The sequence below is a fragment of the Rousettus aegyptiacus genome, unplaced genomic scaffold, assembly GCF_014176215.1.
Source record: "Rousettus aegyptiacus isolate mRouAeg1 unplaced genomic scaffold, mRouAeg1.p scaffold_m13_p_3, whole genome shotgun sequence".
Taxonomy (NCBI): Eukaryota; Metazoa; Chordata; class Mammalia; order Chiroptera; family Pteropodidae; genus Rousettus; species Rousettus aegyptiacus.
This window is the reverse complement of record NW_023416306.1, coordinates 147141393-147168250: the sequence shown is the minus strand read 5'-3', so window position 1 is coordinate 147168250 and position 26858 is coordinate 147141393. Positions and strand designations below refer to the sequence as shown.

Below are 26858 nucleotides of genomic sequence, written 5' to 3'. Positions count from 1 at the left end.
ATTGCTATAATTAATAATTAAATTAAAACTGAGAAAAGAAAGACAAGTATATACTTATAGTCTGTTATGTTAACCTTCTTATTTTTACTATTTCTGGTTCTCCTATTTTGTTCTTGTGGAATCAAGATACCATCTGGTGTTATGTACTTACTCCAATGCAGCTTTGCTTTCCCATAACCTCTTTGTACTATTCTTGTCAAATATATTACAATCCTATATGTTATAGGTTCAACAAAACAGCTACATATATATTATTTTATACAAGTTGTTAAGAGAGAAATCAGTTAAGAAAGGACAAAAACGCATTCATACTGTCTTTTATAATTATATAATTACCTTTACCAGTGTGTTTGTGTGTGTGTGTGTGTGTGTGTGTGTGTGTGTGTGTGTGTGCATGCCTGAATTACTGCCAGTGGTCATTTACTTTAAGCCTGAAGAATTTTTTAAAGTATTTCTTGCAAGGTAAATTTGCTAGCAACAAATCCTCTCAGTTTTTGTGTATCTTGGAATGTCTTTATTTCATCTTCAATTTTAAAAGACAGTTTTACTTATATAAAAGATTCTTGGTTCATTAACAGGTTTCTTCTCCAGTATTTGAATGTCGACCTACTGCCTTCTCAGTTCCATTGTTATTGATAACAGTCATGTTAATTTTATTGGGGTGCATGCATGTGATGAGTCATTTTTCTCTTACTGCTTTAAATTTTTTTCTCATTGTCTTCTGGCACTTTTACTATGATGCATGATATGGAATGGATTAATGTTTTTGTCTCACCAAAATTCATATGTTGATACCCTAAACCCAATGTGATTGCATTTGAAATTGGGGCTTCTGGAAGGTCATTAAATTATGAGGATGGAGTCCTTACGAATGGAACTTGTACCCTTATAAAAAGAAGCTAGGGAACTTAGCTAGTTCTCTTTCTGTCACGTAGGGATATAACAAGAAGTCAGTTGTCTGCAACCCAGAGAGGGGTCTCACAAGAACCTGACCATGATCTTCTCTTGATCTTGAACTTCTAGCCTCCAGAACTATGAGAAATAAATTCTGTTATCTATAAGTCACTCAGTCTGTGGGCTCTGCTGCCTGAACTAAGACTATTTGTATGGGTGTGGATCTGTTTAATTTTATCTTATCTGGAATTGATAGAGCTTCTTGGATGTGTAGATTAGTATCTGTAATTAAATTTGGCAAGTTTTCAGCTATTATTTCTTATGATATTTTTTGTGCTCTTTTCTCTCCTTCTCATACTCCCATAGCCGTATGTTAGTGTGTTCAATGTCCCACATTTCTTAGGCTTTATTCATTTTTCTTTATTTTTTTTTCTGTGTTCTTCAGCTGCTTTTTTCTTCTACCAACTCAGAAGTTTTGTTGAGCGAGTCCCCCTTGACAGTCTTCCATTTCAGTTATTACCCTTGCAAGTCCAGAATCTGCATTTTGGCTCTCTTTACTTCTTTCAGTATGGTGTCCTATTAGTTTTCTTTTTCTAAAGTATGTATATATGTATAGACTGCTTTGAAATATGTATATATATACACATGTATATATATATATCACTTCTAATAGTTATACTTTATTTTTATTGATATCTTTCATCAATTTGGGGATATTTTTAAACATTGTTTTTGACTATTACTTCTTCCCATTCTGTTTTTCTTCTCTTTCAGAGATTTAATTATACATATACTAGACCTTCTGAGTATGTCTCGCATACTTGTTTTGTCCCCTTTTGTTCATTCTTTCTATTTTATCTCTACATCATTTTGTACTTTTTTGTTGATTTGCCTTTGCGTTTAACATTCCTGTGTTCTGCTGCAATTTTTGACCTATATTTACATTCTTTCATTCTATAAGACCTACCCATTTAGATCTGAATTTCAGATATTATAATTTTATGTCTCATTATGTTCATTTAACTTTTGATAGATTCCAACTACCTGGTGAAATTCTCCATTATTTTATCTATTTTGTTTATCTTTCTTCCATTTTCTTGACTATATTAATCATAATTTATTTTAAAGTTTCAGGCTAGAATCTCTCACAAGTGGCTTCTGCTGTCTGCTTTGATTACAGAAAATGGTTCACACTCGCATATTCTTTGTCTATCTCCTAACATTTGCTTAAAACTAGACATCTAATATGTTATACCAACTGGATACTGATTCCCCTCCTCTTCTTCAGGGCTTTGTTGTTGTTTGCTTACTTCTTTGTTTACTAAATTGGCTAGGCTACTTTAGTAAAGTCTATTTCCAACCAGTGTGAAAATTTTGATATTGCTTCTCAGAGGGTATAGCCAAGGGATGCACAAACTCACCTTGGAATGAAAGTAGTCTTTTTGTCTCTTTTCTTTTCTAGATCTCTGTTATGCTATTTGCCTTTTTGTTAGCACACCTAGCTGTTATGCTCCACTAATTTTGAACAAATTGCTTCCCAGTCTGATTCAATTATATTCGGGTGAGATAGTTTTTCAAGTCCAGTTTTCGAGGTTTGTTCTGACCCAAGGAGGACTCTTTTCAGCTCTTTCTCAGGTTCTTTCTGATTAAGTTAGCTTCTTGCTCTTGCAGAGCAATTATCAGCCTCCTCTCAATTGTTTACCACCACCAAAATCTCCGTTGTTTTTCATAGTGACCTTAGGCTTAAAATTCCTCACATTATTTCAAATAAGGCCATTCCTTTGGGAAGAACTTCAGAGCAATACATTCTTATGGAGTGCCTTAGATAAAATCTTTAAGCCACTGTTGTAAGTTCTGTGTTGGGGTGGTAGCCTTTGGTCTTTTTGGCTTGCCTCTCCTAATGTGGACATTCTGCCTACTAAGAAAGCTAAGGTGATCAGGCCCCTAGTATTTTCAGACTGCTCCTTCTAGCCTAGAGCTTCCATCCTATGAATGAAGACTGGATGGAGGAAGGGAGTCCTTGACCTTTCAGTTGCACTTATCAGGAATTTAACCTCTATGAGAGAGAGTTGGAGGCATAATAAATGATGAAGGCCTGCCCATTGTGGAGAAATACTGTATCTCTTAATTGGGAGCTGAGGGGAGAGGGAGCCCCATACTTGAGACTACACCTACCCAGACTAAAATTTCCATCAAGCTGAGGAAAGGTAAGGGAGAGTTCAGGTTATGGCTAAGTGCCATGGACTCTCACTGTTTTATCTGATATTTAGATTTATTTGAACTAATGTTTCCTCATTTGTTGTGCTTAGAACAATATCTAAATACTTCAAGTGGTTGTTCCTTTATAATTTTTACCAAATATGGTTGATTCATAGGGGAATGGGTCCAACAGAGTTCCTCATTCACGATTTGTAGAAGTATATCTGGCAATAATCCAATTTATAAAAGTATCTTATACCTCCATTATGTTAAAATACATAGTCAACATTAAAATAAAACTATATAGAAAAAATATTTTGTTTATAGTAGGAAACAAAAAATAGGACATAACTAAAAATTAAAATTAAAAATAAAAGAAATTTTAAAGATCTATATAAACAAGAATAAATGACTTTGCTTACATACTTATATTACATTCTAAAATGAATACTCACTATTGAAAAGATATACAGGCATGTGCCAAATAACATTTCAGTCAATGATAAGAAATTGTTCCCATAAGATTATAATAGAGCTAAAAAATTCCTAGTGCCTAGTGATGCAAAGCACAATACATTTCATTACTCATGCGTTTGTGGTAATATTAGTATAAAAAAACCTACTGCACAGCAGTTGCATAAAAGTACAGCACATACAACTATGCACAATATATAATACTTAATAATAAATATGTTCCTGGCTTATATATTTACTATACTATTCTTTTTATCATTATTTTAGAGTGTACTCTTTTTACTTATAAGAAAAGTGTGCTATAATGAAGTATGCCACGGTATGTCGGCAGCGGCCTCATATATCTCCTATTTACTGTCTCTTGATTGCATCATTTTTCTTGTGTTTTATTTAATTTCATGGTATTTTGTATAGTAACATGCCATTAAGTCTTATAGTCTAGGAGCAATAGGCTATTTCATATAGCTTAGGTGTGTAGTAGGTTATGCTATCTAAATTTGTGTAAGTACTATGATGTTTACAGGAAAACAAAATTAGCTAAAAATACACTTCTCAGAATGTATCTTTGTCATTAACTGGCACAGGACTGTATGCGCTTCCCAAAATTACTGTAAAGTTAATGAACTTTCATCTAAGTTTTTGTATAAATTTTTTTTCAAAAAACCGACTTTGTCTCATTTTTTTAGCACATTTTCTAATAAAAAATGTTTTTGTTACTGTTGAGTTTGAACATTTTTAGTATCTTCTACATGGTAGCCCTTTGTTGGATATATAGTTTGCAAACAATTGTATCCAGTGTGCAGCTTGTGTTTTCACTTATTCAAATGTTCTTTTGCACAGCAGAATTTTAGAATTTTCATAAATACCAATTTATAAAATGTTCCTTTCATAAATTGTGGTTTTAATGTTGAGTCTAAAAACTCTTTGCTTAAGCAAAGGTTCTGAACATTTTCTCCTTTATTCTCTAACAGTTTTATGTTTCATATTTAAGTCTATTGTCCATTTAGAGTTAACTTTTGTATAAGATATAAGGTTTAGGTGAGATTCTTTTTTTTTCTTTCTCTCTCTCTCTTTCTTTCTTTTTTTTTTGCTAATGGATGTCCAATTCTGCTACCATCATTTGTTGAAAAAATCACCCACTGAATTGCTTTTGCAGCTTTATTAAAAAATCAGTTGAATATATCTGTGTGAGTCTACTTATAGGTTCCATGGATAGATGAGATGTGTGTATTTTTCTGCCAATACTACAGTGTCCTCATTGCTGTAACTAATAGTAAACCTTATCATTGGGTAGAGCTAGTCTTTCCACTTTTGTTTTTTTCAATTGTTTTAGTTGTTCTAGGACATATGCCTTTCCATACACTTTTAGAATAAATTCATATAATTGTATATCTACAAAAAACTTTTTTTTTTTTTAAATAAGAATTGCATAAACCTGTATGTCAATTTGGGGAGAACTGACATCTTTACTATGTTGATTCTTTAAATCCATGAACATGGTATATTTATCCATTTCTTTAAGTGTACTTTTATTTCTTAAGCATTTTTTAGTTTTCAGCATACAGATACATTTGTATGTTCTAAAGTGTGTATGTAAGTAATTTTTGTTGAAGTAATTGTAAATGGTATTGTTTTAAATTTCAGTTTCCAATTGTGAGTATATAAAAATGTAACTGGTTTTCTTGGGGGTGTTGATCTTATCTCCTGCAAATTTACTGAGTTGACTTATTAGTTGTGGGAATTTTTCTGTAGATACCTTTTTCCACATAGACACTCATGTGCTTTGCGAAGAGGGAGTTTTATTTATTACTTTTCAATCTTTGTGCCTTTTAATACTTTTTCTTGCATTGCAGTGGTACTTATACTTAAATTCTAGTATTCATTTTAATAAAAGTAGTGAGAGCAATCTTACTTTGTTCCTGATCTTAGGAGAAAAGTACTCATTCTTCCACCAGTAAATATGATGTTAACGTTAAGTTTTTTGTAGATGCTTTATATCAAGTTTGGGATGTTCTCCTTTATTCCTAGTTTGCTGAGAGCTTTTTTTTTTTTTTTTAAATCATGAATGGGTTTTACAGTTTGTCAAAGTTTTTCTGCATCAATTGATATAATCATATAATTTTTCTTCTTTAGTGTGCTAATATGGTCGATTACATGACGGTTTTTTCAATGTTGAACAAATTTTGCATACCTCGAATAAATGCTTATTGGCAGTGGTGTATAATTTTTTTTTTATACATTGTTGGATTTAATTTAGTAATTTTTAGTAGAGGATTTTAAGTTTATGAGAGATACTGATCTTCATTTTTCTTTCTTTTTTGTACTGTCTATTTCCGATTTTGGTATCAGTGTAATACTAGCCTCATAAAATGAGTTGGGAAGTGTCTCCTCCTCTTCTATTTTCTGGAAAAGACTGGGTAAAATTGATGTTAATTCTTTACGGTTTGGTAGAATTCTTCAGTAAAATCATCCGGGCATAGAGATTTCTTTTTAGGAGCTTTTTCATTACAAAGATTGTCATTTCATCTTGGTTAGTTTTAGTTTTAGTAATTTGACAGTTTTGAGAAACTGGTCTTTTTTTCTGTTATCCAACTTACAAGTATAAAGTTTTTCATAGTATCCTCTAATTTTCCTTTTACTGATGGAAGATCTGCAGTAACAGTATTTGTTCAATCCTAATGATTGTGTCTTCTTTCCTTTGCTAGTCTAGTAAGAGGTTTATTAAGTTTTTAAAAAATATATAGCTTTTTATTTCATTGATTTTTCCCTATTGATTTTCTGTTTTCAATTTCATTGATTTCAATTCGTATTTCTTTCCTTCTTTTTTACTACATTTGGCTCTTCCGGAAGAACCATCAATTATTGACCTGAGAATTATTCTCTTAAAATTACTGTTTTCGTGGTATATTTAGCCTTTCTTTTGCTTTCAATCTACCTGTGTCACTGTTTTTGAAAGATTCTTTTTTTTTTTTTTGAGAATGACATATGTTAGATCATTTCTAAAAGTACATTCTGTCAATTTGTCCTTTAATGGTACATTTAGATTAGATTATTTATATTTAAGGTAATTACTAATATGACTTAAATATTTCTGCCATTTTAAAAATATTTTGTTTGTGTCTTGTTTCTCATTCCTGTTTTTTCATGCCTTATATGGACTATTTGAACACTTTTCAGGATTTCATCTTATTTTATAGTATTTTTGTGTATATTGTTTTGTATATTTCTTTCAGTGGTTGGTCTGAGTATTACAATATACAGATGTAATTTATCACAGACTACTGGTATTGACATTTTATCACTTCAAGTGAAATACAGTAACTTTGCTTTCATTTAGGCACCTTTATTCTCCCACATTTTAAATATGACTGCTTTCATTATTTACTCTATATACATTGTACACCACATCATATGGTGTCATAAGTTTTGTTCCAACCTTCGAATGTGATTTAAGAAAATCAGAAAAAAAAGACAGTCTACTATATTTACCTATTCTGCTGTTCTTCTTTCCTTTCTGAAGTTTCAAGCCTTTTTTCTGATATCATTTCCTTTCTCTTTACAGAATTTATTTAGCCATTCTTTCAGGGTAGGTTTTCTAGTGACAAATTCTTTCAGTTTTCTTTTGTCTGAGCATGTCCTTATTTCCCGTTCATTCCTGAAGAATAATTTCACTGGATATAGACTTTGTAGTTGACAGTTCTTTATTTCAGCACTTGAAAAATGTTGTGCCACTTCCTTCTGGCGCCCTTACCCTCCCCCACCCCCTCCCCTCAAGGTATGGTGCTAGCAAAAAATATATAAATAGATCAATGAAACAAAAGTTCAGGAAAAGACAGACTTATGTATGTGTATGTGTGTGTCTAGGAATATAAAAATTTAGTATATGATAAATGAGGCAATTTACACTAGTGGTGGAAAAGATGAGTTTTTCAATAAATTGGGTGCTAAACTGTAAATTGTCCCATATATAAATGAAGATAACTTTATACCAATATAAATTACAGATAAAGTTATTATTTAAATACCTCTATTTAAAATAAATACACCCAAATTAGTAGTGTAATTTGGCATAACTTCCTTGGAAAACAGTTTGATTTCATCCAGAAAAGTTGAAAATACACATTACTTAAAGCCCAGGAATTCCTTTCTTCAGTGTATTCCTCAGATAATATCTTACACAGGGTGCTTTTATGAGAATTTTACAGCATCATTTTTCATAACTCCAAATGGAAGAAAACTGAATGTCCATCAACAGTAGGGTTTCTCAGTAATTTGTGGCATGATGGAATATTTTATGGCAAAAAGAAAGGAAAGAAAAACAGAAAAAGGAATTTAGCTATAGACAACAACATGGATGAATCATGAACAAAAGAAGCAAAGCACAAATAATGCACACAGTGTGATTCAACTGATATAAAGTTCGAAGAGAAGCACAAATAAATTATAATATTTAGGAATGTGTACACAGGTGGTAAAACTAAATAAAAGTAAGGAACTGATAATGATAAAAACTCAGAATATTGGGTGGAAGAGATGATTGTGGCTGGGTCAGGAATATATTCACTCTTTATCCCTTAAGCCTTTGACCAAGCATCACTATGAGGTGATTAATTGTAATCAATAAATGTATGCTTAATTCAAACTATGTATGAACTAAATAATGATTTCTGGTGCTAGTAACATTGTAGAAGATTACCAACTCTGACAAAAACTGATTCACGTTTCATCAATCTATCTTTTTAAGAGTGAAAATACACATGCATACTTATTTATACATGGTTTATTATTGATAGTATATTTCTAATTTAAACTCAATAGTACTACTTAAATAATTAAAAATTACTCAGATATTAGCCAACTAAAATGAATAATTACAACCAGATGTTTTACATTTCTTCCAATCAAAACAAAAAAATTATAATATCTGATTTCAGCTGAAAATGTTGATGGTACCATCATATGCTGGTGAAATGCTTTATAACAGTTTTTCTTCCAACACTTTTGAATGCCAAGAATCAATTTCATATTTTTATGCCTCAGGCCTCAAACTCTATGAAGCTGTTTCAGATATAATACCAGTAACTGATAGAAAAAAATCATATATTACATGTCATCCATGAATGCTTTTTCAAAAATCTCCTGAGGGAAAGATAACTCCTATAACTCTAGAATTTCAAAAAAACCACCACAAAAATCTACTCCTGTAGCAAAAAAAGTCACTATTAAAAAACAGGCAACATTTCTGCTAATTAATTAAACTAATAAAAATAATATACTAATCCTCTGGTTCTAGGATGGACCGTCCCTAGAGCAATATTTTCTCTTTTTGGTCCACTATTATTACCTAATATAGCTTTTTTAGGCAATTCCATTCATTAGCATGGCCTCAACTAACTTGCATAATGACAAATCCCAATATCGATCAAAAGACAGAATTATCTTTTCTGAGGTCCAGGCTGATTTACCTATCTAGTGACTTAGTGGACATTTGGGTATCTGAGAGGGACCTTAAATTAATTAAGTCCAAAATGTACTGTTTTCCTTTCAAACTTATTCCTTTTCTTGTATTTCTTCTGTAACAGTTAACACAATCTACTCAGTTTCCTGACAGAAACCTTAGTCAACCTTTCCATTTTCCCCTAAACATCCAATAAATCATCAGGCATTTTTAATTTTATTTTCTTAAATAAGATTTCTTGAATCTAAGTCTTTTCTTTAGTTTCACTGCCATCACTTTAGTTCAGCTTTTGATCATAAATGTATGTTGTATCTTGTCGAAAGCTTTTTCTGAATCTATTGATGTGATCATATGATTCTTATTTTTAATCATTTTGTGCCTATATTCTTACAATCTGGTCTCCATTATAGATAGAACCTGTTCTTCACTGAAATAATTTTTCTCACTCATTACAGGAAAAAAAAAAAAAAAACTGACCAAGCTCACTATGTTATTTTCTTTCTTAAAATCACATAATGGCACCCCATAGTTTTCAGTGTCAAACTTAAATTTCTTAACATGGCATAAAAGGCCCACTGCCAGTCCTATATCTCAAATTATTTTTTTTATACCCTGTGATTTGGTGCCATATTACCTTATATTTATGGTTCACAGGTTTCAATGTCTCTGTATAGAACTCCAATTTACTGAGTTTACCTCTTGGAAAGACTTTGCTGAGTATCTTTTTCAAATGGCCAAGTGCCCTTCCTATGTATTTCATAGAATACTTTGTTTACTTTTATCACTTAAAATATTATAATTGTAAATAAGGCAAAGCACCTTTAAGATAAATGACTTTCACTCTATATCCTTTATATAAATGCTGCTTAATTATTTATATATACATTTATTGATTATTTAAGTTTCTACAGTTCAGGTTTTTTTCTGACACTATAATATGTATTTCAAGAAGTAGTATGCTCATGTTATTCTGACCCTTTAACAACAATGGATTATAAATTTGGAAGTAATTATTGGGCCTCAAACAATTAAGTTTAACAAGTTTACCTTCATTAGTTCTCATTTTCTCTTTTGAAAAATGAGAGATCTAGATTAGATCTAAGGTTCCTCCCAGCTAAACTATTTTATGAATTTATATAAAGTTGGCGTACATCTCTTGATACTGTTTTTTTTAAATTGCTAAAATATAATCAGGGCATTAATTCCTGATGTTGACTACCATAACACCTGATATACTGAAACTAATAGTATATTACATAATAAAGATCAATGAGCTTAACTGATTTAAAAATAATGTAAACAAACTAAAAAATTATTTACTAAGATTTGAATTTATTGAACCTGATTTTGAAAAATGAGTTAAATCAGCTTAATGATTTGTTGAGATTTTTACATGTCATTTTTAACTTATTATTGTTTATCCTTGACTATTTCTATCTGATCGTTAAATTTTATTTATAAAATAGGTAGTAAGTTCAGGTCTCATTATATTGTAAATTGCTTTTGCACATGGGCCACATGTTATGTTAGAAAACTAACAGTCCATAGGATTTAGTAAAATGTTAGAGACAGAAGACTGTAGTAATGCTATAATTTTCAAAAAGGTCAATTTTTCATTTATTGTACTGTAAATTTTAAATTGATATTGGCAAACTGTTTTCAAAGGAACAAGAAAATATTTACTAGAAGACTGATATTATTTATAATTGGTGAAAGGTTACAGGAAAAAGAAATTAAAACAAGATAAAGAGATAATCCATTATGCACACTAATATTTATACACAGTGCTTTCTTACGTAAATTTTCAATGAATTTCACAGGAAAGGGTTCTTTTATGACTCTCCTAATATTTTTCGTAGAAATGCATTGATAATGGTAGATGAAATCTGATGGTGATTATCTGATATACATATAAATAATATATATATATTTAAATTCAAATAGGATAATTGGGACTTAAATGCTGTCCTAACACAGGCAAAAATTCAATAGCATAAAGAAAAAGCAATTCTTTCCCCACCTTCCCTCCAAGATACTAAGTTTTTGTAGAGGTGAAAAATGCCATACTATACCTTGATTTCTTCTATTTCGTCTGGTACTATCTTGTATGCTGATATGGTCCCACCCAATCTGAAATTAGAAGAAAATATTCTCAATACCAGCAATAGTGTGTAAAAAAACATGAACTATTTCTAATGCTAGCATCAGAGTGCCACCAATAATTGCCCATTGCCAACTGCAATAATTATGGAGGAAAAACAATCATTTTGTGATTAAGTTTTCAATATAGTAGTTTAAAAGAGATAGATAAGGAATAACTACTGAAAGAGGAAACAGTAAAATAGATTTTTAACCATAACTAAACTTTATTTATTGATTGTTTTAATGACATTAAAACTGCAAAATTTATTGACGAATTCTGTCACAACTAAGATGTATCAAGAACCAATAACAGACATGGTGTTTGCTTTTTCTGGGGTAGTTTTTATGACAGACTTTGCTTTTTTGAGTAGTTTTAGCTTTACAGAAATTTGAGGAGAAAGTAAAGCAATTCATTAGTAGATGAAGTTAATTTTAATAATATAGCTTATTTAACCCAACATAGTCGCAATGTTATTTTAGCATGTAAGCAGTGTTTCAAAAAAAATTTTTTATACTAAGTATTTGAAATCTGGCTATATTTTACACTTACTGTACATCTCTATTAGTTCCTTTACTTATTAACTCTTTCATTTACTTAAAGTGAAAACTATGAGGATCCACTGCCCCTCATAGTTTTCTTTGTTAACACCTTACATTAGTGTGGTACATTTCACAACTGATTTTGCTTCATTTAAAATATAATTTAAACAAAGAGTCAGAGAGATGTGTGTGCCCAGCACTGTCCAAAGGAAAGAGGTGAATGTTTGAGGGTTACAAATTTAATGCCTGAGATATGATCTTTGCCTTGAGGCAGTTATGTCATTACATGTCACGTTCATCTGTTTGAAATAATTTGTTTTAGAAAGCAGCTAAGATTTATGTAACACCATTTGCCAGGCATGTCATATATAATCTAATTTAACTCTTGTAACTCTATTGTAAATATGAGGAAATTGAGACAAAGAGTTATTTAGCAATTTTTAAGTAATGAAAGAGTAAGTAAAGGAGCTGAGATGTACATTAAGTATAAAATATAGCCAAATTTCAAATACTTAGTGTAAAAGAAATTTTAAAACACTGCTTACGTGCTAAAATAACATTGTCAATATATTTAGTTAAATAAGCTATATTATTAAAATTAACTTCATCCGCTTTTTAGTTTTTAAAATGTGCTACTAAAAATTTAAAAATGAATATGTGGTTTGCATTTGTGGCTACTATCATATCTCTATCACACATGTGCTCTAGGTTCTTAAATTCTAAGATACCTACCTACCATTGCTCTAATTTGGCGCTTAAGAAGGAGCTTTCTGATTACTTGTTTGACTTTATAAGTACTCAATATCAGAAAAGAAAGTATCATAAGACACGTATTCTAGATACCTTAGGACATCTTTTGTCTCAAATGTAAATTAATAAATGACATTCTGGTTTCCATTAAAAATAGATTAATCCCATTAAAAACAGCTTAATTTAACCAAATTATCATTATTAAAAATTTTGCATTTGAACTCTTTAATGTTACCATTTATTCTTGCTAATGAAACTAGAGAATTGTTTCCTAGATTTAAAGTGTCATGATTGAATAATAAAAACACTAATGAAATTTAACCTAACTCATATTATATGAGGTACATAAGTGACATAACAAATAAGATAGTAAAATAGTAAAAAAGCAGCACTAGATGTTACTAAAATGAAAAATTATAAATTTATGTAAGGGGTTTAGACATTTAAAAAAACATTTTCATTGTCGATTATTAAAGCTATTCAATTAGGAGTTGGGATTGTTGAGATATTAGTAAAAGCATTAGTACAAAAAGACTAATGAAAACTTGAGAACTTCAATTTATAGCCTTGCAAATAATGAGTTCATCATTTTATTCATTGAGTTCATATTATGTAATGGATACAATCCAGAGAATGAGGACGCAAAGAAATCATGGTATTGTAAGAAAGGAGATGAGTAAAGAATATCTGTAATATAATGCACTGAAATATTACAATAGAACTGGGTAGATGTTGAAAGTTTGAAATTATTTCAAAATAAAAAAAATTTTTAAAGCACTTGTCATTGTAAAATGCACTGGTTATAATATAAGCAATCTATAACACCTTATTACAGAGATTACAAAAATCGTTTCAATTTGTTAGGACAATAATGATTCATAGATACCATGGTGATAACAGTTGACTTCTAGAAGAAAAATAAAAATGAAGTGGCTATGATAAACTTCAGTTCTATTTCAACAAACAACTAGTATCTTTTGATTAATGTTAACTAACACTACCTCAAATATTGCCTTTCCTCGAATTTCAAACCTAGAGAAGGTAGGTTTCCAGATCAATGTTCCTACATCCACTTCAAACCAGTGATAATGGTTTTGACTATTAAAAAGGCAGGTAAAATATATGACAACATATTCTTACTTGGATTAAAATGGAAATTTGACATGCAAACATTATACATATAAATAGTATACTGATAAAATAGTAGGATAATCATATAATTAAGTGGCTAAGAACACAGGGAACTTGGTATTATACTAAACATAGAAATGAGATTAAAGCTGATAGAAACATTTGGGGAAAAAATCCAATAATAAGAAACAATCTAGAAGTAATTAACCAACTGAGTCATAAGCAACTTAGTTTTTAAAAAAGTTCAAGAATAAACTTACTTCAATCCACCGTTTTTTTTCTATTCCATTACTACAAACAAATTAATTATAACTACTAAATATTAATTTTGACCTTTGAACTTATTTCTGAAAATGACACTTCTATTTTCATGTGAAAATTGTGAAAAACGGCTAGATTTAAAATAGCCATAAATCTATCATACTATCAGTATTCCATGGTTACTGTACTTAGGTAGATTCATTCCAAATTTCATATTCTTTCCATTATAACACACTGTCCTCATTGTAGAATACACTTGAGGCAGAGTTCTAGTTTAGTCTGGTTAATATATAAAAATGGTATTACATTGGCAGTGACAGTGGTACTAACAGTAGCAATACTACTCTTAGTAGTATATTGAGTATTTACTATATGCCAAGCATTATGTCTGTCTTTGTTTTCCTCACTTAATTCTCATAACCTATAATAAAGATTATGAAAAAAATGAGACCAGTAGTTTTTCAAAGGTCCCACAACTAAGAGCAGCAGAGCTGGGCTTAAGAACTCAGTTCCAAAAATTGATAAGCAGTTTCCAGAACTCAGATGGAAATTCAAGGTACACAGAATAGCCAATCTTGAAAAGAAGAAAGTTGGAGGATTCCTATTTCCTAATTTCAAGTTACCACAAAGCTACAGTAAACAAGACAATATGGCATAAAGATAGACATAAAACAATAGAGTACAACTGAAAGTCCAGAAATAAATGTCACCTTTATGGTCAACTGGTTTTTGTTTCCCTTTTGATTTTATTGTGGTATATGTATTTAGCAATTTTGCGTTTTAACCAATTTTAAGTGTACAATTAATTATACAATGACACTGCATTCACAATGATGTGACACCATCGTTACTATCCATTTCCAAAACATACCCATCTTATAACGTATAATTTCAACACATAGTCTCTATTTCAAAATCAGAATAGAATATTATTTTTTAAACTGTGCCAAGGATGAAGTAGCTAAAGTTTAGAGGCTATGTTGCACCAACAACATGTATTTTTAAATACTAGAATCTTAATTCAGTTTGGCCAGGTGCTCACATTATAAGAGGAACTTAGTAACCTAGAACCAACTAAGGAAACTATAGATTCAAGTCTCTTGTCTCATATTCATTCCAGGGAATGAACACATTGAATAGAATGCCCACTGAACATCTCAAAATATTTAAAATAACTCTTTACTTTTCTTCTGAAATTATGGTTTGATATATGTAAAACTTGTGAATATGTTAAGTTACATGGAGTGGAATTAAAGTTGCAGATGGAATTAAGACTGATGATTAGCTGACCTTATAGTAGGGAGTTTATTCTGGGTTATCTTGGTGTTCCCCATGTTCTTACAATGATCTTTGCAAATGAAAGAGAGAATCAGAGCGAAGGCAGTGTGAAAACTAGGCCTGCCAGATGTTGCTTGCTTTGAAGATGAAGAATGTGTGTGGAGGGTCTGGGAAGGTGAGGGAAGTAGCTGGCGGGGGGGGGGGGGGGGGGGGGGCGGGGGGGGGGGGATGGACCCCAGGAAGATGGTAGTGACTAGAAGCTGGAAAAAGGAAATAGATTCTCCTCCTTGAGCCTTGAGAAAGGAATGCAGCCCTGTCCAAATCTTTATCTTGGCCTAAGATCCTGTATGAGATTTCTGAACTAAAGAATTATAGATAACAACTTATTTTTAAGCTATTAAGCTAGTTATGATAGCCATAGAAAACTAATACAGACCTAAACACAATGTCTAAAATCGATATAGCAAAGAACACAGTATGAGATAAATACGTAAATAGAAGAACTCAAAGAAAATGCTTGCTTCTAGAAGCAGCTGGAAAAACAGCTGGATTTTATTGTTGTTATGAGCTATTTTAGCATCATTTGACTTTTTAGAACATGTGAATGCATTACTTCAATGAAAAATAAGAACTGAGTTAAAGGAAAACAGCATAAACTAAGGAGATTATTTATATGGTGAAAAACTCTGATTGTTCTAATATTTGTCAGGAATGAGAGAAGATTCAGCTAAGCTGAGCTGCAGCTGACCTTTTCACTGTTTTTATTTTTATCATTAGCCAGCAATTATCTTTCAAACCTTTCTGTTCTCCTCACCTCAAACATCTATTCTTCCTTCTCGAACTCTAACTCTATAGAATAAACAATAGAACTAATAGGAAGAAAAGGTTTGCTAATCAGGACTTATGGGCAGTAAAAATATTTTTACTTCCAAGTTGATCACAGAGAGGTTGGTAGAACTAGTAGTATTTGCATTACCCCTTATTATTGAATGGAAACTTGCAGGTAGAGGAATGTGTTGCTGGAGAACATCCAAACTTCAGGTCCATGAAATAAGCTCAAATTCTGGTAAAAATTTGAATGAGGAGTAAGGATACAAAGATACTGTGATTTTTTAGAGAAAGAGCATAGTAAACACAAGATGTTTGCAGTGAAAACTGCTTGGAAAATGATCATTCCAAGACAAATGATCTCTTTTTTTCTACAGACTTTTAAAATGCCTTGGTTATCCCAATTGATTTATTACATTACCACATATACTGCCTTCTTTTGGTTATTGTTTTGGTGTGTGTGTATATTATTTTCACATGCATTATAAATTACTTAGGAAATAGAAACAGTTCTTATTTTTTTTTAAAAAAGATTCCCACTCAGGGATTAGTATTCTTGTATGCATACATAAGGCACATTATATATAACTGTTTAGTAAATATTATGGAGATGTTTTATATTGAGAAAGACAAACAATTAAGGATGTACCTTGTTCATTCCCTTCTTCTGATTTCTCTCTATTCCCATGTTTTCCCTGTTTCCTACTAAGTGATTTATCCAGGCTTCCTGCCAAAGCTGATTCAACAATCTGACGATTTACCTTAGATATTATCAGCTACTAAAGTTATAAATTTGAATAGCACTGAAGAATGCTATATCCCTATAGCATTCTTTATACTCCAGAACGTGAATTTTTAATAGCATAGAAATTCAATAAAACACTAAAAGAGAACCAAAGGCACTCTCAATAAAATTTTAATTTTAACTGCTGCCTTATCTATATACTTATGCTCTATTGAAAAAAAAAATCTGCTAAAACCACTAGAGTGACTCTCAACTGGCAGCAATTTTGCTCCCAAGGGACATTTGGTAATGTCTGAACACACTTTTAATAGTTACAGCTTAGATGGTGCTACTCAGACATTTAGTCAGAAGAAGCCAGAGATGTTGTTTAACATCCTACAATGCACAGGAAAGCCTCCCACAACAATTATCTGGCCCAAAATGTCAATAATGCTGAGACTGAGAAACCCTATATTAGAGGAATACAGGAGCCAAATAGAAAACGAGAAAGATTTTTTTTAGAAGTACACACAATGTACTTATCATGGATTCTGATACAGATTAAAGTCTATTAGTTCTGCCCCAACCTGTTTCCAACATACTTACAGTAATAATAGGTACTTTTGTCCATTGAATTCAAATATATTTAATGAACACCTATAGTATGCAATGCACTGTGTTGTGTTCTGAAGAGAATACAAAGTAAAAAAGTTTAGAATACAAAGAAGTTTAAGTCATCATCTCTCTGTCAAAAACTGACAATATAGTTATGAAAATGTGATATTATTAGGTATAACAACATATAATTAAACTTAAAATAAATGAAACACAATGAGAACTATCAAATAGTATAGTACCAAATACAGAAATCAGGGTGGACTAGAATGGCTACTCAAATTAAATTTACTTAGGGCCTAAAAAAGATTAATTTTAGATAGGTAGAGATAAAGAGGAAAAGTATTTCATGTGAGGACCACAGTATGAGTTAATGTAGTAAGGTGCTACACAGGTTACCTAGAGCAAAAGTTGGATATTCAAATGAAGGAATATTCAAAGGAAGACGGAGTGGGGCGGCACCAAGGAGGTCTTAAATGTTAGGCTGAGAAACAGTTGTTATTACGAAGTCAATGAGGAGCAATGTACACTACTTTGATGAGGAAATGATATATGAAAGCAGATTAAGGTAGTGTATTAGTCATGGTTTTCCCAAGAAACAGAATAGGATATGGAGATAAATATAAATATACATGTAGATATACATATGTATGAGGTTTATTACAAGAATTGGCTTACAGGATATGGAGGTCAAGAAGTCCAATAATCAGCCATCTACAAGCTGGAAAACTAGGAAAGCAGATAGTATTGCTGCAGGATACTTGGACAGAGAGATGGGACACCGAGGCAATAAGCAGAAAGTAATGTTTATTGGTGCCGGCACCGGCTCAATGGATTCACATCCAAAGGCTGAGCCCCCATCTTGCAGTGGGGCTTTTCCTTTTATACGTATCTTACACTTCCTCATTTCTTTCTATAGAAGGAAAGTGTATTTTGATGGCTTGGTGGGCAGGAACGGGAGTGACCGACCAGAGCCAGTGGTCTGTGCCACATCGGCTGTGACACTGAAAAGTCCTTTACCTATTATGGGAAGTATGTGAACAACCTTCAACCGTTACAGGAAACAGTTAGCTTGGCCTCTGCTACCACAGTATAACTCAGTCTGAATCCGAAGACCGGAGAACCAGGGAGCCACGGGTATTTAAATCCAGACTCTCAAGACTCCAATGTCCGAGGGCAGGAGAAGATAGATGTCTCAGCTCAAGAAGAGAGAGAGAATTCACCCTTCCTTGACCTTTTTGTTCTATTTAAGCACCCAGTAACCCCTTCTCACATTGGTGAAGACAGACTCTTTAGTATATTGAATCAAATGCTAAAGTCTTCCAGAAATATCCTCATAGACATGCCCAGAAGTAAGTTTTTCCAGCTATCTGGGTAACCCTTAGGCCAATCGAATTGACACATAAAATTAGCCATCACAGGAAAATTAGTATGGAAGCAGGATTGGAGCGTGAGGAAGAAAGTGTTGACAAAAACATCAGAAAAAGTATAACTGTAATAATACATGTATGCAATAATGGGGGCTTGATTTACAAGAATAGAGAAAAGCAAGGAACATTAAGAAAGAACAGGTAGGACTTTAAAAAAAAATAAAGAGTAAACGTTCTGTATTTAATAGTTTAAAAAAAGTTTGGAATGGATATTTCAAATATTTGTCTACAAAATACCCAACAGAGAATTAAAAAACCCTAACTTGATTATTAATAGTGAGTTACAAGACTTTAGTAAATTGCTTAATCTGCCTGAGCCAGTTTTTATTATAAAATAAGCAAAATCATGGCCAACCTGTCTACCTCATTCATACCTTTGTGGCCAGAAGCAAATTAAACAATATATAGGAATATACCTTACATGGATAAAAAAAAAAAGGGTGCTGTAGTAAAACATAAATGCCTATATACAGGTCAGGCACATAACTTCTTTAGTAAAAGGTTTATCTTTGCTTTAAGCAAGCTCTGTCCATTGTCACTGTGTATCTAAGTTTATGTACCTTGAAATGCCTCTTTTCAGATCCCTCCTTCTAAAGCAGACCGCCCTCAAGAGAGCACATAATTTTAACAATTCTGTAGTCCAAATCCTCACGTTCTTTTCTTCCATCTTCATGTAAACTTACTTACGTCCCCTCCTTAATTCCAAAAGTATAAAAGAAACTATTATTCTCAGGAACATTTAAGATCTTGCTCCCCAGCATATGTCATCAGTTTGGCTCAAATAAACTCTTACAAGAATTCTCTAAAGGTTTAGATGATTCTTCTGAGAACACTTATAAAGTCTAAACACAACAGAAACATTATTATTGTTGTTTAAAGGAAGAAAAGGTAGAACAGTATCTGATCATTTTATAATTACGAATATGGCTTATTAAGATATCTTAAAATGAGTAAAAATATCTAATTTTTTAAAATTTAAAATGATTAGACGCAAAAATCCTAACTCCAGGTTTTTGTATGAAATTTTATTTTGCCTAGCTATATTTTTATTTTCTCTATTTTGTTAGGCTATTATATGAATTTCTGAAGGCATAAATAACCTCCAATTACATGTATTTCCTTATATATTTATATAAAACATGACATAGAAATATTAAAGAAAGAAGAGCACTGACTTAGAAGCTGTCTGCTGAGTTTTATTTCTATTATATGAATTTAGATTATTTCCTAAACAGTTGAAAACCACCTACATGTCTAAAAAATGTGATTAGTTATCTAAATTATGATATGTTTGGTAATATATTCAAAAATCAAAAAAATTTTGATCATTCAGTAAAATGAGATAATAGTAAAAGAAAAAGAAAATATGCAGTTAGTTAATAATTCTATATGTAAAATTATGCTAACAAATTTTAAAAAGCTAAAGGAAATGAGAGGTTCTTTGAAAATATGATAAAAATTGATACAGGATGAGGTTAAAAGTTATTTTTAAAGGCCAGAAACAAAAAGAGATTTAAAAGGTTGGCAAAACCATTTCTAAAAAGGCATCATGAGGAGAAACAAGACGGCTTTTGAGTTTGTAGCTCTAGATTTTATTACATATCAACCTGAGTGTACAATTTCTGAGGACATAAAACCATAGATTCTCTCTTTATGTCTTCCATAGAACCTAATACAATTCCTAGAAAACAAGTGTTTAATAAATATTTTTTGGTTTATTTTTGAATGATCTTACGGAGATTTTAAAGCAAATCTGTGTTGAAAGAGTTGTGTGCCTAATGTCCAAAATAACCATACAGCTTACACATTTAAAGCATTAAAACATTTACTTCTAAATTCTATTTTGATAGGACTTATTCCCATGTTTGCTAGAAAATAAACTCTAGTCATTTGGTTATAGGCTTATACTCTTAATCTAATGATGTGAGAAAGAAATAGTGTAGTTACAATTCACTGTGGTAAGTATTAGTAAACAAATATGCTCTTGATTAAAATTAGGCAATTTTCAAAGAGTATCAACACATTATAGCAAATGAACTTACTACACGATGGGAATGATAAAGCTTTCTAGGAAGTCCCATAGTGAGAATATAGTAGTAAAAAATATCCTTTCCTTCGCCTATTTCTTGCTGATGGCCTACAAAATTCCCTTTTTACTTTACTACAAATGGTGTTAGAACAGTGAGCATCTGTTCTAAGCAAATGAACTTTGATCTAAACTTCACACCTTACGCAAAATTAACTTACATCGATCTTAGACCTAAATATAAAATTGTAAAATTCTGAAAGAAAATACATTAAAAAATCTTTGTGACCTAGAGTTAGGCAAAGAGTCATCAAAATTGAGAACTTTCGCTCTGAAGGAGACACTGTTAAGAAAATGGAAAGACAAACTACAAATTGGGTGAAAAACATTGATAAACCACATATTCAACAAAAGGCTTGTATATATCTTTATAAAGAATATATAAATCTCCCAAAACAACACTAAGAAAGCAAACAACCCAATTAAAAATGAACAAAAGGTTTGAATAAACACGTGACCAAAGATTACATACAGATGGCAAATAAAAACATGAACAAATGTTCAACATCATTAGCCAATAAGAAAGTGAAATTAAAACCATTATAAGATACCATTGCATACCTGTCAGAATAACCAAAATAAAATATACTGACAATACCAAGTGTTGGATGTAGAGCTACTAGAACTCTCATATATTGGTGGTGGGAACAAAAAACGGTACATCAATTTAGGAAAACAATTTGGCAATTTCTTAAAAGTTAAACATAACACTAGTTAACAGAAAAACTTGTACATGAATGTTTATAGCAGTTTTATTCATAATCTTTTAAAACTAGGGATATTTCACAGGAAAACAAGTGTTTCAGATATTCGTTTAAAAAAACAAAATCCCACAACTGTTAAAACTAAAAGATTTGGGAACATCGTTCACACCATAAAATAGGACAACACTATCTGATAATGAATAGTAACGTCTCTACATTTAGAGCATGCCACAATTCTGCCACACTTCCTCCCACTTGCCAATACAGTAAATGCATATGCATTGACATCTGGCCCATTTCACTTCTGTATACTTGCCTGGTCTCTTAAGATAGAATTATTGAAAAATTGTGATCCTCATACCACAGTGTTGAATTTATTGTTGGACAGTGGCTGCACTTAGCCAGAGACTACATTTTTCAGTTCCTTGGATCTAGATATGGCCACAGGACTAGTTCTCACTAACTGAATGTCAGCAGAGTAATCTTTCTGAATTTCTGGCTGGGGTTTTAAAGTGGACTTTTCTCTCCTTTCGCCATCTGAAAGTAAAAGTCTCCAAGGTATTAAGGGATGAGAAAGCCACAGATAAAGACACAAGATCTGCCCCCAGACATCGGAAATATTCGCAACTATTACATGAAAAAGAAATAAAACTTGTGTTAAATCACTGAAATTTTGGGTTTATTTGTATAGAATTGAGTGTTATTCTAAATCTGTGCTGTCAAAATAGGGTAGTCATTAGCTACATGTGGTTATTTAAATTTATTAAAATATTTTGGTTCCTCAGTTACATTTTAAGTACTCAATAGGTACATGTAAATAGTGGCTACAGTATTAGACAGTACAGATAGAATATTTCCATCTTCATAGGAAGATCTATTGCATATAGCTACTCTGATACACTCCTACAGACATCTGAGTTTGTCACTCCTGATTTTGGACCTGAAGTAAATAGAAACATAATAATCTTGTCAATTATAAATAAAATTATTCAGTTGAGATTAATATAAATACTAATAACAGTTGCATGACAGTTATAGGTTAAGAAATAATTTTCAAATACATTATTTAATTTGGGTCTCCTAAACTAACTTTTTGAGGCTGGCAGGCACAAATTTCGCCACTTTCATCTATAGCAGCATTTCCATAAAAAATCTTTCTTATTGTAGAGGTAAAATTTAGAAGAAATACATATATGACATAAAAATATCATGAAAAATATTTATTACTGAGGCTAACATAATATTCAAAACAAATAAGTATGGGTAGGAAAGATAGTGTGTTTGTTACTATTCTTATTTGTTCCTATTTCAACAGGTATTAACGATTTTCATAATTTTTGTTATACCAAAATTAAAAAAAAAAAAAAACTGCTTCATAGTGGAAATTAAAGTTTGAAACTCCCTTTAAATCAGTTTTGGCTTCTATAGACTGAAGACATATTTGTGGTTTTGGAGGAAAAAGTGCTTTGTTTAGCTGAGATTTTTTTTTCCATGGGTAAATAAATGGATATTAACTTCCTAGAAAAACAACAAACTACCTGATCTCTAGATAATTAAAAGTGAAAATTTGTTAGGTTTTAAAATTCTCAAATAACCTTGTTTTCTTACCTTTTGTGGATAAATTCACATTGTAGTTCTAATGATTTTTCAAAACGTTTGCTTATATTCACAATCTGACTTAAAGAAGTTGCAGACTATTTCTTGTTCTCTTCACTCATTATCATTGCCACTACTGATGCATATAAACACTGTTCAAGCATTTATAATTATAATACTTGAACACTTAGAATCATCAGGGATGCAATAATGGAGTGAGATAAATCTTTTTTTCCACATTTACCCATGGTTAAATGACAAAGGCAGTAAATACCTAATAAAGGGAATTCTAGGATTTCCATGAAAAGGTTTGCGTCACTGATTCATAGTGTAACTGACACAGGAAAGTTACTTTGCCTTCCAAACTAGTAACTCTTTGAAGTTATGAGTACATGGGTTTTTCTAAACTATCTATGAAATTATGTCTTTTTCTTTCCATATTCCAGTGGGAAACTAAATGCTGACCACGGGATGGTTATTTTGAAAGCAGTATAAGAACCTGATGCTATTCTCCTTTATTTATACTTTTATTAATAGTTTCAATATATTACCTAGAAAAAAAGTTTTTTCTTTTCATGTACATTTAATAATTCCATTCTTCTAAATGTGGCATATGTGGTTTATCTTCAATACTTCATACTTAAAAGAAAATTATGCAATATGCTTGGGATTCAGTGACATGAGGTAGCAAGAAGTCAGTGACTTTCAACAAAGTACTTCCAGGCTCAGTAAGAAAATGGTGAGAAATAGACACAGAACATGATGAATTAAAAATTCATCCTTAAAGTGCTTACTTTCCTCTGTAGAATTAACCATATCCTCCATCTATATTTTGCTATGGTGCCAAATATTCTGCTGCTAACTCAACACCATTTTCTTATGGGTGTTTTCCTACAAATTACTCATTTGGAATTGGAGGCAGTCATGATCATCCCTTTATAATTCGTGAAGTCGCTTCAACTTCCTGACTCATTAAATATTTGCAGTAAAACTAAGGTCTAGCACAGGTCATACCTGATCTCAATTCTTCTAGCTTTTTGAGAAATTTTGTATGCTGTTAATTTCCTGCAATAAATCTCTCCCTGCTTGAAAAAGCTAAAGTGATTCCTATTTTCCTGACTGAATCCTGGCTGACCTAATCAAAAGCGAGAAAAACTAGCACCTAGCTACTCTTCTCTAAAGCGGTAAAAAAAGAGTAGAGGCAATAAAAGGGGAAATTACACAAATGAAAAAAGAAAATTTAATGTAGAAAACAAAAAATAAATTTCTATAGTTAAAACCATAAGAAATTTCTGACAGTTATTATAATATTCTTTTGAAAACACTATTTTAAAAAGCATAGTGTTTAAGTAACTGACCCCGAGCACTTAAATTATGTAAGATAACAGATATACTTTTATAATAGCAATGAATTTTCTTCTCATTAATAAAAAATCTTATCCTTTTACTAGTTGTTATCAATGAAACGAAAATCTGTGAAGAAATTATTCAATTATACTACTTTCTTATGTCTAACCTCTTTTACTGCTTTAAAAAAGAATAAGGGTAGCCATCTCCTACAGCTGCAAAAATAAACCTGCATCAACTCCATCATGTCCAGCTGTTCTTATTGGAAAGGAAAAGGAGCCTACTGTCAACTGACAGCATTCCTGTAATATAAAAATCCACGTTTTCTCTTATTTCCTTATAATAAATTAAAAAAATGAAAAATCACAATTTGTCTGCTCTTAGGTCAGATTTTAAAGAATTGTTTTAAATTTCTAGTTCAAGATACTATAATATAATTCTGAGGGTCTGGCTTTAAGTAATTTTCTTTACCCATGGTTTTATAGATATTTAATTGCCTAACATGTGAAACTAAAGGATGATCACTTGTTACAAAAAAGAAATAAGTAACAGGTTTTTAATTGTGAGATACACAATGAGCAAAATACAGATTAAAAAGAGCAAGCAATGAAAACTCATGTTAGCAATATTCGGGGTAATTGGTGGCATACAAAGTGATGGTTTTTGGCTCCAAGAAGTTTATAATCTTGATGAAAAAGCAAAATATAAAAAATATATATAACACATATATGTATGTGCATAATAAATATTATACATAGTAAATGGAAAGACAGCATGTGTTCATGTATTGGAAGACTTAATATTATTAAAATGTCCATACTATTCAAAGCAATCTACAGATTCAAAACAATCCTATCAAAATACCAATGGCATATTTAACAGAAACAGAAAAAACAATACTAAAATTCATATGGAACCACAAAGCAATCTCAGGAAAGAAGAACAGAGCTGTAGGCATCAGACTTCCTAATTTGAAAATATATTACAGAGCTATAGTAATTAAAGCAGTATGGTGCTGGGATAAAAACAGACATAGATCAACTGACCTGCATAGAGACTCCAAGAATAAATCAATGTATGCAGTAAACTGATCTTCAACAAGGGAGCCAAGAATACAAAATGGGAAAGGATAGTCTCTTCAACAAATAATGTAGGGAAAACTGAATATCTACATGCAAGAGAAAGAAATTAGATCCCTGCCTTTCAGTATATATAAAACAAAAAACAGTTAAATACTTAAAAAAGTAAGACCTGAAACTGTAAATCTCCTAGAAGAAAACATAGGGGTTGACACCAGTCTTGGCAATAATTTCTTGGATTTGACACCAACAGTACAGTAGGCAACAAAACCAAAACAGACAAGTGGGACTACATCAAACAAAAAAGATTCTGCATAGCAAAGAAAAAAATCAGAGTAAAAAGGCAGCCTAGAGAAAGGGTAAAAGTATCTGTAAACCATCTACCAGATAGGAAATTAATATTCAAAATATTTAAGAATCTCCTATAATTCATTAACAAAATAATAATGATAATAATAATCCAATTAAAAAATAGGCAAAGAACATGAATAGACTTTCCCCAAAGATGATATACGAGTGAGTGGCCACCAGGTATATGAAACAGCACTCATCTTTATTAATGATGTTCGACATCACTAATCATCAGATCAAAACCACAATGAAGTATCACTGCACAGCAGTTAGGAGGGCCATTGTCAGAAAACAAGAGATAGCTAGTGTTAGCTAGAATGTGGAGAAGAGGGAACCATTACAGTGTTGATGGAAATGTACAATGGTGTGGCCACTCTGGAAAATAGTAATGGAGGTTCCTTAAAATATTAAAAATAAACTACAATATTATCAGCAATCCTGCTTCTGGGTGTACATCTTAAAAGACTTGAAATCAGGATCGCTAAGAGATATCTGCACCATGTTCATTGTAGCATTATTCGCAATGGCCAAGATTTATAAATAATCCAAATGTCCATCGACAGATAAATTGATAAAGATAATGTGGTACATACACACAATGAAATATTATTCATCCTTAAAAGCGACAGAATTTCTGCTATTTGCAACAACATGGATGAACCAGACCTTACGTTAAGTGAAATAAGACAGTCACAATAAGGCAAATACTGTGATTACACTTATATGAGGTATATAAAATAGTTAATGTCAAAGAAGCAGAGACGAATGGTAGCTGCCAGAGGCTGGGAGAGGGGCAAATGAGAAACTGTTTTTCAATGGGTATAAAGTTTCTATTATGCAAGATGAATAAGTTCCAGAGATCTCCTATACAGTATAATACCTAGTTAACAATATGGTATTGTGCATTTTAAATTATGTTAAGAGGATGGATTTCATGTTAAGTGTTCCTTACCAAAGAACAATGACACAAA

General features: G+C 31.5%; 1 protein-coding gene across 29 annotated transcripts in view; it reads right to left on the bottom strand.

Annotated features, from left to right (window-relative positions):
• Window positions 1–26858, bottom strand: part of GPHN (gephyrin) — a 399765-nt gene that overhangs the window by 268526 nt on the left and 104381 nt on the right. For 24 of the 29 annotated variants that reach the window (XM_016131243.2, XM_036238699.1, XM_016131241.2 and 21 more), the window contains exon 3: window positions 11098–11155. In XM_016131243.2, the coding sequence (XP_015986729.1) occupies window positions 11098–11155 (58 nt within the window). Of the gene's footprint in view, window positions 1–7056; window positions 7223–7693; window positions 11057–11097; window positions 11239–11532; window positions 12184–17285; window positions 17366–19284; window positions 19420–25503; window positions 25626–26858 lie in introns of those variants that run through there. The other 5 variants (XM_016131245.2, XM_036238700.1, XM_016131247.2 and 2 more) reach the window with 4 other exon arrangements.